Raw genomic sequence first — 16764 nt, 5'->3', positions numbered from 1 at the left:
GCATGTCCAGTAGCTGCCCTGACCTTTCTCTTTTGTCATTTCAGATCAAAAAGTTGGAGAGATTCAGCCTCTCATGACTACTACTCCTTGTATAAGATTTTCTATGACATGTTGCATTTCAGATAAATCCAAAGTTCTTAATCAAACCAGTTCTCATTCCTACCTAATTAAAAAAAAGAATCATTCTTCTATGGTTGTGACTAAAATAGCATTTATCAGCAACAGAGGCAACACAACACAGAGTAGTTGTTAAACATGGGGGTATTTTTTTTTTATTTTATTCAGTCAGGATACAGCCCTTCCTCAGTTCTTCATATCCAACACAGAGAGATCGTATGATAATTACAGTAGCAAGCAGCTTGTATTTGAGATGATCCAAATGTAACACCAGTAGACTATATAACACGATTTTTAAAGCAGCATGTTAAGTACCCCTGTTATCACTCATGCGGTGAGTAGTGGATTCATCTAGAGTGGGACCTTATTCTGATTTAAAGACAAACGGAAAGTTGCTGAACTGTGTAAATCAGATGCCAATAAAGACCAAACAATAAAGTTTAGCACCTCACAAAGCACACTGTGTTCTTTCTCTTTAAAAGTGATGGGTACAGTTCCAACTCAAATGGCAGTGTTTGTCATTGTGTCATTCTTGTTCATGTCACAACACTGGGGCCACAAGGCAAACTTGTCCCAGTTCTTCTAAGTTTCCTTAGAAGAAGGTATTTGAGCATTTTAGTAGCAGATGTATGGACTCTGTAAAGATGACACATTCATCCCAAATCTTGCAAGTAAACCTATGCATTATGTCATGGCACTATCTAATTTACATGCACATAAACACACCTAGTACAGAGAGATACATGTGTATATTATCTTCCACTGAAAAGCTGTATTTTAAATATGTTTCAAAATATGTTAACAGTGTTTGGGGATGTGAGTATTTTAATCTCTGTAAGTGTAAGGATATGCATTAATGCTTGTCTGTAAATCAAAAGGAGAAAGAAAACCCAAGAGTAATACAGGCAAAATTTCTCAAATGTGTCCTGAAATACTCCCCCATGCATTAAGCTTCTCTGTGCTTAAAGTTGTGTATCTCAGCATTCTCTGGTTCTCTGAACTAGTATAGCAGATATATGGACGCAATGACTCAAACCCGTTTGTTCTATCAGCAGGTCAGTGCTGCAATGACCATGCTATAAGTATTCTTAGTCCCCAACTCTGGCCAGTGATAAAGGTGAAAGGATTTACTTCACCAGGAATAGGCATCAATGATGCTGCTTGCCCTTGTTTCATAAGGTCACACAATCAAAAATGGGGAGTAAACAGTCCTTTGAGAGAGAGCAACTATTGATCCAAATCTGAATCAGCTCTATTAATCAAGTCATGAAAAGTGCCTGAAAGCAAATCACATTTCATTTTTCAGTGGCATAAAATACTGGGGAGGTTGGGTTGATCTGCAATATTTTCATTGTTTGGCCACTTCAGTGAGAAATCAATGATTTGAAAAAACATGAGTGGTTAGAAACTCTGAACTAGCTTTCGATTAGAAGAGAATAGGAATATACGAAAAAAATTCTTCTCTATTTCTCAGATGGTTTATGTTATGTATTTTATACTGCTGTTTGATTTCATCATTCTTGACAACTTTCCACATATGATGCAGAATTCTGCTTCTGGAAGATATATTAACTCATCTCCCTTATACAGAAAAAAAAGAACAAGGATTGTTGGGCCTGTGAGCAGAAAACCTGTGTTGCACTCTGAGGTTGAGATATGTCTAAAGGAATTATTCTGGTATGGTAAAATAATTATAAAAGATGCAATAATTACAATTTTATCTTGGCTTTTATGTTTACCTTTTTCTAATTTTCCAAAGTGATTGTTGCTCGTGGTTATTCAAAACACCAGAAATTTAAAAAGACCAGTGTGTGTATGTGTGTGTGTGTGTGTGTGTGTGTGTGTGCTTGACAAACAAGATAAATAGATATTTATTTGTAGATCTAATTCTCAATCTTTGCATTCCTTGCAAGAAACACATAAAAGATAGTTTGCAAATAAGTATGACATACCATTTTTTGGTTGCTTCAGTCATTACTCAATGAAGTCACAAAGGCTAAATATGCAACTGAAAGTGGGCGATTTATATTTCATTTGAAAACCTCCATTCACCACCATGCTTCGGGCTCGGCCATCCAGCCAGTTTCTTATCCAGTGAAGAGTATGACCATCCAAGCCATAAGCAGCCAGTTTCTCCAGCAGAATGCTGTGGGAAATGGTGGCAAAGGCTTTACTAAAGTCTAAGTAGACAACATCTGCAGCCTTTCTGTCATCCACTAAGTGGGTCACCTTGTCATAGAAGGAGATCAGGTTCATCAAGCAGGACCTGCCTTTCATAAACCCCTGCTGGCTGGGCCTGATCATCTGGTTGTCCTGCATGTGCTGCATGATGGCACTCAGGATGACCTGCTCCATAACCTTCCCCAGCACCGAGGTCAGGCTGACAGGGCTGTAGTTCCCTGGATCCTCCTTCCAGCCCTTCTTGTAGATGGGTGTCACATTGGCTAACTTCCAGTCAGCTGGGACCTCCCCGGTTAGCCAGGACTGCTGATAAATGACAGAATATAGACATCAGATCTCACAACAGATATGTCTACAGCACAGGATAAGTCGTTCTGATGGATTTCCATTGAGTTGCTCCATTTCTAATTGTGGGTGCAAAAAAATACAGTGCCTGCAGTATTTCTTATGTCTGGTTACCAAAAATGTTTTCAACAATTCAAAAGGAGAAAATGCAACAAAAGGGAAACTAGTTATCCAAGTATTTTACACAAATGTCACAGTAAACTTAGAATTGGGTTTATTTTTTCACTCCACCTTTCTGTTTGTATAGGGGCATACAGCCAAAGATGCGGATTCAAAAATATGTGCTAAACCAGGCAGAGTGTTACAACAGCAAGATGTCACTTTCAAATAAATGCTTAAACTGCTACAGTAATCAAGTATTATCAGTTTTTCTTATCTTTATTAAAGTTTTACACTTTTATAGTCTCATGTATCAAGAGACCTGAGTATGATCTCATGGACAACTTCAGGGATGTCAGCTCTGAAAACAGGCATACCAGTTCTCTGTGCTGTATCGAATAGGTTAAGCTGCTCTCCCGCAGAGGATCAATTCACCTCTCTGTTCATGCTGCAAGTGAAAAGAAGGGCTGGGAGCAGGACCAAGGCTCCTTGGAGTCACATTCAGTGATGTCACCAGCATGACCACTCTTTCCAAAAGCAGGGTCCACCACAGGACAGGCCTGAGAGGCAGTCTGTGTTCCTGGTTCTTCTCAGTCATAGGATTAGCCTGGCCCATCATGTGGATATTTTACCTCATTCCATGATTATTAATTTCTAGAATGAAAACCCATTATTATAGAATAAATGAAAAGTCTTTCATTTCTGTCCCCATTAAACACAGAAAATTTCAAGACAAGCAGAGTCTGTATGTACAATCGAGAGCACCTGACATGTTAGCCTTTGAACAAAATATAATATGAATCTTCAATTCTGGGAGAGCATCACTGTCCTAGAACATCATTAGCATTTTAATCAAAATGCCTCAAAGGAAAGAATAACAGGGAAATCGTAAGAATTGTAAGAAATTGCTTGTGTATTCAGATGTCAAAGACAAGTATAAAATATAACAGAAATATTTCTTTCTCTTTGTTGCTTTTTTTCTCTTTCTTTTCTTCTTTTTCCCTTCCCTTCCCTTCCCCTCCCCAGTTTTTTAAGTCCCTGAGGCCAATATTATAAATATTTCAACTGACAATTAGAGAAGTCAGTTTTTTGCCAGGATACACAGATATATTTGAGGCCCACAGAGAAGCTCTGTACCGAGTGAGCCCAGCTCCAGTCGCTGCGAGCCTGACAGTGCGGAGGCATGGCATTTACGGGGATGTCTCACCAGATGTCTCCCTTGTATCAAATTCTTAGGTGCAAAGTTCTTATTGAGGTCCAATTAGAAAATATTCATGAATTCCATTTAAAAGATGCTATATGTGACTATGTAAATATTGCTGCATAGTTATTTGTTCACTAGAGAGGACAGTTTTAAAGTAGTTTCTCCATTTAAAATTATAATATTCCTTAAAAGAACATCATTTGCTGATTAGAGGTACCAGTTTGTTTAGCTGCAGTGCCTGAAGCTTCAAATTTGATTGCATTCATTTTAATCACATAACTGATCTTATTTTCCGTAACATGGAGTTGTTTGTTCCAAATGCATTTATGAATTCTTATCTCGGTTACGCCACACGCTGGAAGTGATATTACTCTTACTAATTCCCAACATCATAAACACCCAACTTACACAGAAGAGAAAGTGCCAGAAGAAGGAAGCATCTTTTGAATTTATTTAAACTAAATGGAGTTAATTTCAGGTTTTTAATCCTGCTTATGCTGCCCTAAGGACAGGCTCCAAAACCACACAACGCCATTGTGCCTCTGATATTAAAGATATCAACTCTCACACACTGAAAGTGACACTAATACGCTTGGTCCATGTCACACTTCCTCTGGCTATGGCTACATCTCATTTATTTGCCATGCTTTACCACATTTTCCTTCTTATTAGATGAAACCTACCCCCCAGAAGCAGCCAGCTGCTCCAGCTGCCATCCTTTATTCCTCCATTCTGTAGCACAAGGGAGGAGAAAACAAACTGAGGAAGCATCACTTCACAGCATGCTTTCCTGGCTCCCGTACCACCTCCTCTGCCCTGCAATCCCCACCCTGTGCATGGGATCTTACTCTTTGGGAGAAGAAAAACCTGAGCTTTCTGGGCCTGCAAGGGTAAAGGTGGAGGGTAAGGAGGGTAAACTTTTAACAAAGCAAGGCAAGGAGAGTTTTTGGTGATGGAAGAAATGTAATAATTTTAAAATAAAATAAAACTAGTAATTTTACAGACAACACAACTCTGTTCCTAGCCTCATATGTTCAACAGTCAAGGCTGTGAGCCATGAAGTGAAGAACAGGGATCTAAGGATGTAACATGTTGGCAGCAACCTGCTGCCCGAGGCCACAGAGCTCCCTTCATGGGCCACTTGCTGCCTGTCAATAAGCAGGGAGGGCCCATGCTCTTCAGGACGTGTGTGCCAGTGTGGGTGGGACAGTAGCCGATTCATTACCTTGTTCCAGAAGCTCATGGGCTTTAGGTGCTATTTTAGGAAGGGGTCATCAATGGGCCATAAAATGCCTGGAATATGCCCTCTCTCACCCAGAAACTCCCTCTGTGGCAATGGTGAGGAAGATGCCAGTAGAAAATTCCTGTGCATAACAAGGTTGGATATACTGGTTTTCCACCTTTTTTAAATGTCCAAACAGTGAAAACCAACTGGAGTGACAGCCAAGGCTGATCCAGGAAACATGCAAGAGTAGGACCCTGACGTAAATGGGAGTCCGGGATCTTAATGCAAATGGGAGTCAAGCCCATTGAAAACATCAGTCTGATCTCCTGCTGCAATAGGGTTGCTCTGATCAGAAGAAATAGTTGAAACTTAAATCCATCTCCTGAGCACAATACCTAAATCTAAAGATGAATATGGGAAAATGTGACTAAGTACCCCAGTGTGTGCCTCTGAGCCTTCATGTGCTGTAAGGCAAAGTGACATTAAAAAGAGGGAACAGTTTGTACTACCATGCGGAGGTTTAATTTCTCCACAGAAGGTAGCAAACACTGATACCCATGAAAGTCACTGTGTACTGAAGAACAAGCATCCAAATGTGGGGCACCCAGAAAGCCAGTCCAGCCCTGCCAGCATCAGCAGCTGCACTTGCAAACACAAAGACAAAGCTTTTATTGCAGTGACTTCTGACAACTGAGCCCAGCATCCTTTCCAAAGCAAAGGCTTCTCATCAAACTGTGCATTAATACCCAGTTCTGCAGCGCTGACGGCTTTGTTTCATAACTTGACTCTGAGACAGGTGAACAGGGAAGGAAAGGCAGCAAGAGAAGGCAGCAAATGCAGGTAAATTCTTCTAAACTAGTGTGACTCTAAAGTAGTGTCAAGGTTCTTCACTGCACAAGTGCTGAAAGCAATGAGGTGACACAAAAAAGGCTGGATCTACCAACAGTGTGGAAACCAGCAAATAAACCAAGCGGTAAATGAGTAGGTATAACTGGATTCATTTGTTTTTAATGAGGTGCAATAATAAAGATGATATTCAGAGAAAGGAATTATTTAATTTTAAAAATATTTTCAGACTCACCAGAGCAAGTTTATTTTTCAAATCTGAAACATGAGCTTATACATACATACATATATATATAAAATGTAAGTTTCTGTATAAATATTACATATTTATACTTTCCTTTATATACATTGCCTTTTTCATCAAAGAAGTTGAATCATCTGGCTTATATAGAGAACTTAAAATAACAATGTTTGTGTGGAAAGGCAATGGGTTTTTTTCTGTCATTCACTAGTGTCACTTTGTGAAGTCTTCGGTGGTTTAAAATACCCTTTAAACAGTCTTAATACTGCCTACTTCAGAGAGACCTCAACTTACAGAAAGCTGGAAGGGGCAAATCCTGCACCATAGCACTACAGGTCTGATCAATTTGAGCATGTGCTTTATATCAAGTACACGAGCAATACTTCTGACCCATATGGTATACTGAGTCAGAGCCTAATTTTGTAACATCCCACCCAAACTTATCTTAGTACCTGAACATTTTGCCTTATCAACAAGGAACTGGAATGTCTCCCTGCATAATTCATGAAGCTATGTAAATTATTATATTTATATATTCTCTAGCTTTTTTTTTTTTTTTTAAGTATTTGCAAACTGGAGACTAGAAAAACAAAAATACTTAATGGCATTCTGAAACAATCTTAGACCATGATCTTGCAAACAGTATTTACTGAGAGCAGTGAGGGACCATTCACACATGTAAGGTAAATCCCAGGTGGAAACATTTCCTGGATCGTAGCTGACACCTTTGAGGGTGCAAAAATAAAGCAAAATACTTTTATGCTAAGTCCAATAACAATACCTCATATTATGTTAATTTATAACTTCAAACCACTAATAAAGCCAGCTCCTACTAAAAAAAAAAAACCAAAAAAAAACCAAACCAAAAAACCCACAACCAAATCAAAACCCAAACAGAGTATAATATATTTCACATTTCTGTGACCTCCCCTTTGGATGCTGAACAAGGAAAATAGCATAAACTGCTACAGATGAATCTTCATCTAGCACAGTCTAGCACAGCATTTATGCATCCTATCAGACTAACATATAGCAACGAAATGAAGACAGACTGTGTACCAAGTGCAAGAGCTGTAAATGAATGTGAATAAAATTGATTTTGAAATGTTCTTGGCAGTTTCCCAAGAAAACATTACCACTGTATTTAAAAAAAAAAGGTGCTCCATGCATTGTTTCAGGATTCCGAAGAATTAAAAACTCTGGCATTCTTCGTTATTTTCTCTTCTGAGAACTATTTGCAGTTCAGTTGCAAAACCTCCAAAAAGATACACAAACTTTTGTGGATTCTTAAAATTTAGTAGACCAGGAATAGTACTCGAGTACTGTGTCTAGTTCTGGACTCCTCAGTACAAGACAGATACGAAGCTACTGGAGAGAGTCCAGTGAAAGGCCACTAAGATTTTAAAGGGACTTGAGCATCTCTCATACGAGTAAAGGCTAAGAGAGCTGGGACTGCTTGGCCTGGAGAAGAGAAGGCTCAGGGAGGGACCTCATTAGTGTACAGAAATACCTGAAGGGATACCGCAAAGCAGAAAGAGCCTGGATCTTCTCAGTAGTGCCCAGTGACAGGACAAGAGACAAAGGGCACAAACTGAAACACAGCAGGCTCTGCCTGAACATCAGCAAATGCTTTTTTACTGTGAGGGTGACGGAGCACTGCCACAGGATGCCCAGGGAGGTTGTGGAGTCTCCATGCTCAGATACTGTAAAAGTCACCTGGACATGGTCTTGGGTAACTGACTCTCGGTGGCCCTGCTTGTGCAAGGGGCTTGGACCAGATGACCTCCAGAGGTTCCTTCCAACCTCAGCCATTCTGTCATCCTGTGAATACATTAAGAATTGTGTTTTAAAATGTGTCAGTCAAAAAGAATTCCTGAGGAGACTGCAGTTTTCTTGAGCATCAACCTCGTTCATTTTCAATGTCTTATATTAAGCCATCTGTTTCATTGAGTGGACAATAACTATACATGCAAAGTCAGGTTATTTTATGTTTTCCGAGGTCTGCAGGCTGTAAGGGATAATTCATCAGCATCCCATGGAGAGGAGCCAGTATTCTGCAGATTCATGAAACCAGGCTACCCTCACTTGCACAAAGCTGGACCTGTGGAGTCTTCCATGACTCAGTGTTCCCCAACCTAGGCTACTTTACTCCTTAGGTTACGCTGAAAATAGCTGGGCTAGAAAGTTCTCAGGAAAAGTCTCATATTAAAGTTTTCATTTTTGTAAACTTAGCCTTGTCTTCTGGCTTTGTTAGTTTGACTGAAAAACATCCCAAACCCCTAAAAAAACCCCAATAAACCACCTGGATGAGGTTTTGTTTCTGGACAATATTGTATTTCTGTGTGTGTGAGACCATGCATGTGTACACATCTTGTAACACAGAGCACATCACCTGGCACTATGACTGTCTCAAATACGTCAAGCTAAGAGATTTAGACCTCGTCAACATGCATAGCCAAGATAGAAATTTTAAAAAAGGTCAAACGCTGCACTAGTTTTGATGATTCAGAACTTGGGAATCTTGCACCCACATTAGCATATACCTAACTTCCTAGCATATAATTAAAGGGTAACTTGTTTCTGGAGGTGCTATCTTTCCTCAAGGACATACACCCATTATTATTATCATCATTAGTTGCGTTTAAGACCCCAGGATATTTCCTATCAGACTTAGCCTTACAGCCTGAAATTCCAACAATGTGCGTTACTACTCAGTGCCTGCAGCTGTGCCCCGTCCCAGGGCTGCAATGGGCCCAGTCACTGTCCCCAGCTCTCTTCATCACCTGCCGGTGCTGTAGGGTGAGGCCTGTGGTGTTAGGTCCCTGCCCTGGCAAACAGAAGCATGACTCATTAATGAAAGTCTAACATTTCCACCACAGCAATTACTAAGACAAGCTAGCACAAAGGCAATTGCAAAATGTACAGAGAAGGAAATTCAAGTAAGACATCACAGATAAAAATGTTAGCTGCTTTCAGGTAAAAACACCACTTGATTCAGATATTGATTTTTTTTGTTCCTGTACTTTGAAATGTTTCCAAATTTCAGCTCTGACAAAAACGTTACAATTCAAATCTTGGATATTACACTGACATCGATTGTAGAAAAGATGTCCTTAAGGAAATTTAAAATTTACAATATATGTTGTACTGACAGACTAATTAGGAAGACAAAACCAACTATTTTGTTTTAATATTAACCGTGGAGTGCACAGTGGGATTTTTTAAATTTTGCTTCCTTATTCCATTAGACAATGTCAGAACCATGCAGAGAATTGCAGGTGAACTACTGCTCTCGAAGCATGTAAGAGTACTCATGGTTATGGTTCATTAGAAATTACCCTGAACGCAAAAAAAAAAAAAAAAAAGCCATAACCTGCTGGACAAAGAAACTGTGGGATGTGACAGACAAGCCTGAAGAAAAGAGCTCCACTATCCTTCTAGTCTGAGTAGGTTCAAGTCAAGGGAAGAAATGTTAGGACTAACAATGTCTGTAGAAAATGCTCAGGATGGAGTCAAGGTAAAGCTATTTTGAAGTTAGGCTTTTACCAGTTAAGCCAAAACTCAGAATTTCAAACCTCTTGTTCTGCAGAAAGCCCTGGCATTTGTCAACAGCTGAATGGTGACTCACCCATCACAAGTAAGTCTACGCAGAGATGCTGAATAATGTTAATACTCTCTTCAGAGACTTCATAACAACTTCTATGCTTTTATCTAAGCTGAAACCCTTACTGAAATCAGCCCACTTCTCCAAATTAAGAATGTGATATTTGGCAAGCAGAATCAATTCTGTAAGCAATGAGAACCTCAATCCACACTTTCAGTATCTTGTTACAAGAACCTTTAAGTTGTTCAAGGTATATTCTCACAAAAAATAAAACCCAACCAACAACAACAAAAAAAGAAAACAAAAAAACCCACCAAAACTTTTTAGCCCAGTTTCTTAAGGAAACAAGGTTTGCATGGTTATGCGTGACTGTCCAAATACTATTCAGCATTTCACACTATCCCCATAATTTCGCATCTGTTGGCCAATTTCAACCAAATTTGGTAATAAGACAAGAGTCTCAAAAAAAATTAAACTCCTGTTCAATTCCTAAATTTCATGAAACGGAGCAGTGGACAGAAATTCAGTGTGCCCTTGGAGCAAAAAGTAATTCAGCGCAGCCCCCTACCATGGGCCAATTGTAACTCAGCTCCGCTCACCAGCCACAGATACCTCCCAACTCCCCCAAGCCATTCACAGCACACACAAGAGCATGGCTGGGATGCAGTGACGAAGGTGAGAAATACCAACACAGGACAGGCCTGGGAATAAGATGTGATAATGGAAAGCAGGCAAAAAAATCAGTTGGACACCAGACCTTACTAGTTCCACTGCTCATGGACCAGCTTGCTCAATACACGCAAGTCTCAGAGTGTAAGTGGGCTGCAGAAAAGCACAAGAGCAGTCACTGTGTACCTACTGGAATTCAAATGAGGTAGGATAATTTAACTATCTGACACAATATTTAACAATCTCTGTGAAATAACATACTTCTAATTTTTCTTGTGACTAAATGGCAATACATGCACTAAGACTTTTATCACTTCTGTCACACAGAAATTGGATTATCAACTATACACAAGTAACAGAATAAAACGTTGACTTAGGAACAGATTCCATCATGCAGTGCCAAGAAGCACTTCATTTTCAAAACAGGTCCTCCTACCACTGTCAACTGATCATCATGGAAAAAAAAACCACAAAAGCTTTAATGTAGCTTTTTAAGTGGAGTCCAAACAGAACAGGATAGCTCAACCTGAGAAATTAAAAAAACAGTTATGGTATGAAAACAGAATATACCGAGCAACCAGGGACTGCTAGGACAATGTGGCTACCAAACATCAATGCTATGAAATCCCTGGAGCTGCCTCCGCTGCATGACTCCTTGTCAGACTCCTCCATATTTTGGGTACTAGGGTGGTCTCTGCAGTGCACAGTGACTTTCCTCTTCAAGAACCTATAGCAAGGAAGGTAGAAGAGCAATGGGGGAATACAAGTACTTCTTTCCTAACAGCTCCACCTACTTCATTCCCTTGTGCCACCTGACTGAGCCACTCTTTAGGAGTGTGGATTCCCAGAACAAAGCCCAAACAGGCAGGGAGAGGAGCTAGCTGCAAAGCTGACCTGCAGTGGCAAAGTTCTCTGGGGAGGGAAGAGCAGCACTGGGCAGTGAAGGGAGTACCCTGATTTTAATAGGTAGGCTGAGAACTAATTTTGAATTTAATAGCTGGTGTGCTCAAACGAGCCTGAAGACCCTCTAGCACAACCCTGCTAATGCATTCACACCACTAAATACACTTCTGTTACTGAAGCTCAGCCTGTGTATGGGAGCTCAGTGTATCACCTTTGGCTCAGGAAAGACATGGAATACCGGGTAAGAACAAAACTGGCAACCATGTGAGTATCCAAAATTCCTGAAGGCACATGAAATTGCTACCTCAGTAAAAAGTATACAAGACAAACGACAGACTAACCTGTAAAACATTTATTAGAAGATGCCTCCAACTCCTTACTACAACTGAGGAGACTACTGTGCTCTGTTGGAAATATCAGATGGCACAGATTCCCTGAAGGAATATGTAAATAAAGAGGTAGAAAACGAGCGTACATGAACACATATACCAATAAGTAGTTAGCCCTACTTGGACCATGAGTTGGACTAGATGACCTCCTGAGATCCCTTCCAACCTGAATTATTCCATGATTCTACATTTTATCAATATGCAACAAGCACATCTCCAGAACATGTGTTATGTAACGATGGATTTATTAGAACAGAAGGAAGAGGAGGGAATTCACATTTTTCTGAAGCCATACACTGGAGGCCCACATGTACCCTGGGACCCGAGAGGAGGGCAAAGGATGACCTGGTAAGAGACGCATGATCTACATCTCAGACATTCGTATCAGGACTGCATCTGTGCTTGGCTGAGTGAAAAAAGAGACAGAATGCATCCAGTTCAAAAGCACGAAACCTCTGTACATGAAAACATGAGCAGTTTAACACTTAGGGGTTTTCACAGTTATAAGAAGCGTATGTGTAGCTCTTCTTTCAGCTTTGGTGGTGTAATACTTTTATACAAAAGTACAGCAGCAACTGTCATCATCATTTCTTGCTTGATTGCTGTATGACATCTGCTAACCCTACCGTGGCTAAGCACTCTTTACTTTGTCAAAAGACTCTCCAGAGCACAGAAGGTGTTCTTTTTCGGCATGTCATTACTGACTCCTTTTTGAAAAATATTGTAACAGTCTTATTCGACCCTCATATAGAAAAGTGTTGCTAACCCAACTGATTTTCTTATAAAGCCTGTATTTTTATTAAATCCTTTGCTGCTGAAACTGGCAGAGATCCATTTCCCCTTGCTCAAGTTCTCAAAAAGAGCTGTCCCTGCCAAGGTTACTTGCTCAGTTCCTTTCAGTGCTGGGAGACAAGCACCTTCAGTGACAGGATTCCTTCACATCAATGGAAGACCACATCTGACACACTTCCCACCCCAGAAGATTGCAGGAAAATACCAGCCCCTTTAATTTGGAAAAAAGATTGAAAAGATGGAGCAAGCATCCCCAAAATGTGTAATAAATGGTGTCAGAATGAAAAATAAAACTCCTAAATTTTCACTTAAAAGAGCACTTAGGGAATACACTTCTCCACAACAAAAAGAAATTATGCTGGAAAATCCTTAGCTGCCGTATCAATGGGCCAAAGCCAGTTTATGACAGAAAATAACATATGAATGAGATGTCCTATCCACTGGCAGGGCATTTTCACATTTTCAGTGCTCTAGATTGCCAAGATCTGTGTGGTAGAAACCACATATGGTACAGTTGTGAATAAGCCAGAAAATGGGGCTTTAAGTAACGCTGTACAAAGACTAGCGCTTGGCATAAACATGGCAAAAATGCACTGAAGGAAAGCATAGAAACCAAAATCAGAGGGATGGAAGCAAATGGCTCTGAGCAGATCATAAACCCCAAAAAAGGAAGAACAGGACAGATTAGCTGAAATGAAAAGTGGGTGTGAAAGTGCAAGTGAGGAGCTTCACAGCTGAAGGTGCTTTGATGTTGAGGCAGGAAAAGGGCTGAAACAAGCGGCCACCATCAAGCAGAGAGGCCAGCCACAGCTCCAGGAGGTCTTTCAAAGTCTAAAGGACAGTGCTTTAGTTCTTGCTACCACTTGTGCCAGCTGCTGGCTACCAGCTGGAGCCTTCAGCAAGCTGCTCCTTCCACCTTCCTTTAGGGAGGTCCCCCCTTACGGAGGCTGCACCTCCAAGAGGAAGCATCAGACACCACCAGGTGACCGCAAGTTACAGACCTCTGATGCTAAATTCACTCATGCTGCACAAGTTCACATCGTCAGTGGATGATGTATCAACTGTGTGTTTGTTTGCTCTTAGTATCTGCTCCCAGACTGACCTCTTTTTTTTCCACCTTTCTTTAAATCCGGAATCTGTTTGGTGGCCTAGATTTTCAGTTCTTCATAGGCTCTGCTTGACTCGTGCATGAAGGAAAGAAGACAAAGATGGCCTTGTGCCACTGCTGGTCTGCTGGGGACTCGCTTAGCTTTCCACCTTAATTGGCCTCGGGCTGCCCTCATTGGGGTTTGGCGACATCCCCCAGCCTTGGCTGCCGCCGCCAGGGACAACCCAGCAGCCTCTGCCCCGCATCTCGGGCGGGCCCGGCGCCCGTCCCCGGGCCAAACCCGCCGGCGGCAGCGGGGCAGGAGGGGGTGGAAAACCCAGCAAAGCCCTTTGCCTGGCGGCCCGCGGGCGGCTCGGCCTGCCATGCGGGAGGGCGTCCCGGCCTCTCGGCCAGGACGAGCTGGACACCAGAACGGGGGCGCGGCTCCGCGCTCCGGAAAGCCGGGTCAGCCACAGCCGCCTCCTCCACGCCTCAGCGGCCGCCTCGGCCGCGCTGCCGGGGGGCAGGTGGGGCGGCGGCCTGCGGCACCCGCGCCGAGGGGCGCTGAGCGGGGCAGCGCCGGCCGCTCCGCCGCGGGCTGAGGCAGGCGGCGGCCGCCCCGGGACAGACCCGTCCCCGACACTGCCGGGGCGACCGGCCGGTCTGGCCGCCAGTCCCGCTCTCGGCGGTGCGGCAGCGGCCGCCTCGCCCGCCGCCCCTCGCATCCTCCCCGAGAGCCGGCGGGCGCCGGCGGGGGCGCCCCGTTCCCGCTCCTCCCGCCTCCCTGCGCTCCCTCCCCCCGCTCCCCCGCCCCCTCCCCCGGCAGCTCCCCGCTCCCGCCCTCCCGCCGCTCCCCGCTGCGCAGAGCGCCGCGCCGCACCGGCGGGGGCATGGAGAGCCAGCGCTGCTTCGCCAACCGCTTCGATGACTACCCGGGCAGCCCGGCGGCGGCGCCGGACAGCGAGGTGGCGGTGCCGCTGGTGACGGCTACCATCGAGCGGATCCTGCGGGAGCTGCCGCCCCTGGGCGGCCCCCGCGGCTGCCAGGGGGGGCTGTACGGCGGCGTGGCCGGCGTGGCCTACATGCTCTACCACGTCGCGCAGTGTCCGCTCTTCGCGCCGTCGCGGGAGGCCTACCTGCGGGCTGCCCGCCGCGTCGTGGACGCCTGTCTCCGCTACCAGGAGGGCGGCGGCGAGGCCGACGCCGACACCCGCGCCGCCTTCCTGCTGGGCGGCGCCGGGGTGTACGCGGTAGCGGCGCTGGTCTACCGCGCCCTGGGGCTGCCCGACTTCGCCCGGCCGCTGGGCAAGTTCCGGGAGCTGAGCGAGGTCTGCGCCCCGCTCTCCTTCCTCGAGTGCGGCTCCGACGAGCTCTTCGTCGGCCGCGCCGGCTACCTGTGCGCCGCCCTGGTGCTGAAGCAGCGGCTGGGCATGGAGGTAAGGGCGGGGGACGGCGGAGTCACCCCCGGCGGGACCGGCCCAGCCGTCGGGGCCGCTGCCGTGTCCTCTGGGCGCTGGCGGCGATGCCCCGGGCTGGCACCGCGGCGTCCCGCTCCGCGCTGCCGCTCGGCTCTGGGCTACCGTGCAGGGGGACGCACCGGTGCCAGGGGCCTCGACAGCAACGGGAGGAGAGGAAAGGAACAAAAAAAAAAAAAAAAAAAAAAAAAGCAGCTTTTCCAGCGCACTGTGGGGGCACGCTTCGGGAGGCCCCCCGGGGTGCCTTTCTCTAGTAGCCGTTTCTCCGCAGCGCGCCTCCCCTGAAGCGGGAGGTGGCTCTTGTGCAAGCGGGAGGGAGCGGGGTCCCGGCTCCGCACCCGCTGCCGGTCGCTCGCCGGGCGCGCCCGGGGAACCTGCGGTTGGTTGCCGGGTGGTGAATCCTTCGGCAAAAGCCACCCCGGGCTTTCCAAGAATATTTCTGTAAAATGAAGCAGGTGAGGAGAGGAATAGCGTTGGGTTAAACAGAGTAAGGAACCGTATAATGATAAGCGGTGCTGTACTGTAATTTGCAAGCGAGAAAACAGATATTCAGAGGCACTTGGTTTTATTAACGCCAGCGTACAGAAGCTGGTGGTCTTTTGGAAGTCTGACCATGTATTTAGGTGCTTTTCGTGAATGAGAGCTGGTTTTTTTCCGGAAGTGTGAGATGTGAGTATGGCTCAACAACGTGCTGTTGGTTTCAGTAGTTGGGACTTTACCCTAGGATATTGTCATTGTTGTTGCTGACAATTCAGAGCTTCCACCGACAGCATAATAATTAATGCAACTGATTCTGTTTGCTGTGGTGTTTGTTCCCAAGCGGTCAGTTGGTATCTGAGCAGGCATTTGTTAGTTTTTTGTTCCTGTCCTCTTGTCAGGTCCAATCTGTGTTTCCTCTGTTAATCACTGATTTGCAAGTTCATATGCTTCTGGCTTGCTTTCCTCCTGGGAAGGGAAGCAGCTATTACAAGTAAATAAATGATGTAAAAACAAGTGGCTCTGCCCCATCTAGTACCAGTCACTGCAGTCAGAGTCAAAGGAAGCTTATTTAATGGAGGACTCGGGAGACTCCAGGGTATCCAGAGAGGGCAAGAAGAATGTTCAGCTGAATATTTTGATTGCCTTGAACAAAGATGCTCACAGCACTAACCATTTAAAATAGCATAAACATACGTGCTCTTTCTTTGTATAGGATTGTCTGACAATTATAACCATAAAAATGGTTATGTTAACATATGTAACCATAACATAAGCAAACTTTTCATTCTGACAGCATTTTCTATGAGAGGAAAGTTTTGTAGAAGCATCACAATCCTGTGACTGCCATCCTGAGGGGATAGTTCCTCACAGAGGAATAAGCTGTTCCTATTAGTTCAGTTTGCACTGGGGGAGTGTGTCTGGTACCCATGTCAGTGCTTATGACAGTGTCATGACATACCAGCTGAATGAAGTGGCACCCTGGACTCGACTACGTCATTTAATTCCTTCATCCATTTTGTCTTATGTCCTTTAGAGCAATTGCTGAACAGTTTGGAGAGAGGTACAATCCCCTCCAACAGGCAGTGCAAGGAAGGGGAAAGCTCTCCT

At 44.2% G+C, this 16764-nt stretch overlaps 1 protein-coding gene and 1 long non-coding RNA gene across 3 annotated transcripts in view; one reads left to right on the top strand and one right to left on the bottom strand.

Annotated features, from left to right (window-relative positions):
• Positions 1–2995: 2995 nt before the first annotated feature.
• On the bottom strand, positions 2996–14965 carry LOC129735309 (uncharacterized). The gene is made up of 2 exons (XR_008730731.1): positions 14839–14965; positions 2996–3396 (listed from the first exon to the last, which is right to left on the bottom strand). It is a non-coding gene; the product is annotated as an uncharacterized LOC129735309 (long non-coding RNA).
• Positions 14286–16764, top strand: part of LANCL3 (LanC like family member 3) — a 38674-nt gene continuing 36195 nt past the window's right edge. For both annotated transcript variants that reach the window (XR_008730727.1, XM_055701079.1), the window contains exon 1: positions 14286–15138. Coding sequence is in view for 1 of the 2 variants with exons in the window: in XM_055701079.1 (XP_055557054.1) it covers positions 14593–15138 (546 nt within the window). In the remaining variant the exon portion in view is untranslated. The remainder of the gene's footprint in view (positions 15139–16764) is intronic.

This window comes from Falco cherrug, chromosome 2, assembly GCF_023634085.1.
Source record: "Falco cherrug isolate bFalChe1 chromosome 2, bFalChe1.pri, whole genome shotgun sequence".
Taxonomy (NCBI): domain Eukaryota; kingdom Metazoa; phylum Chordata; class Aves; order Falconiformes; family Falconidae; genus Falco; species Falco cherrug.
The sequence above is the reverse complement of the archived record's forward strand: the minus strand, read 5'-3'. Positions and strand labels throughout refer to the sequence as shown.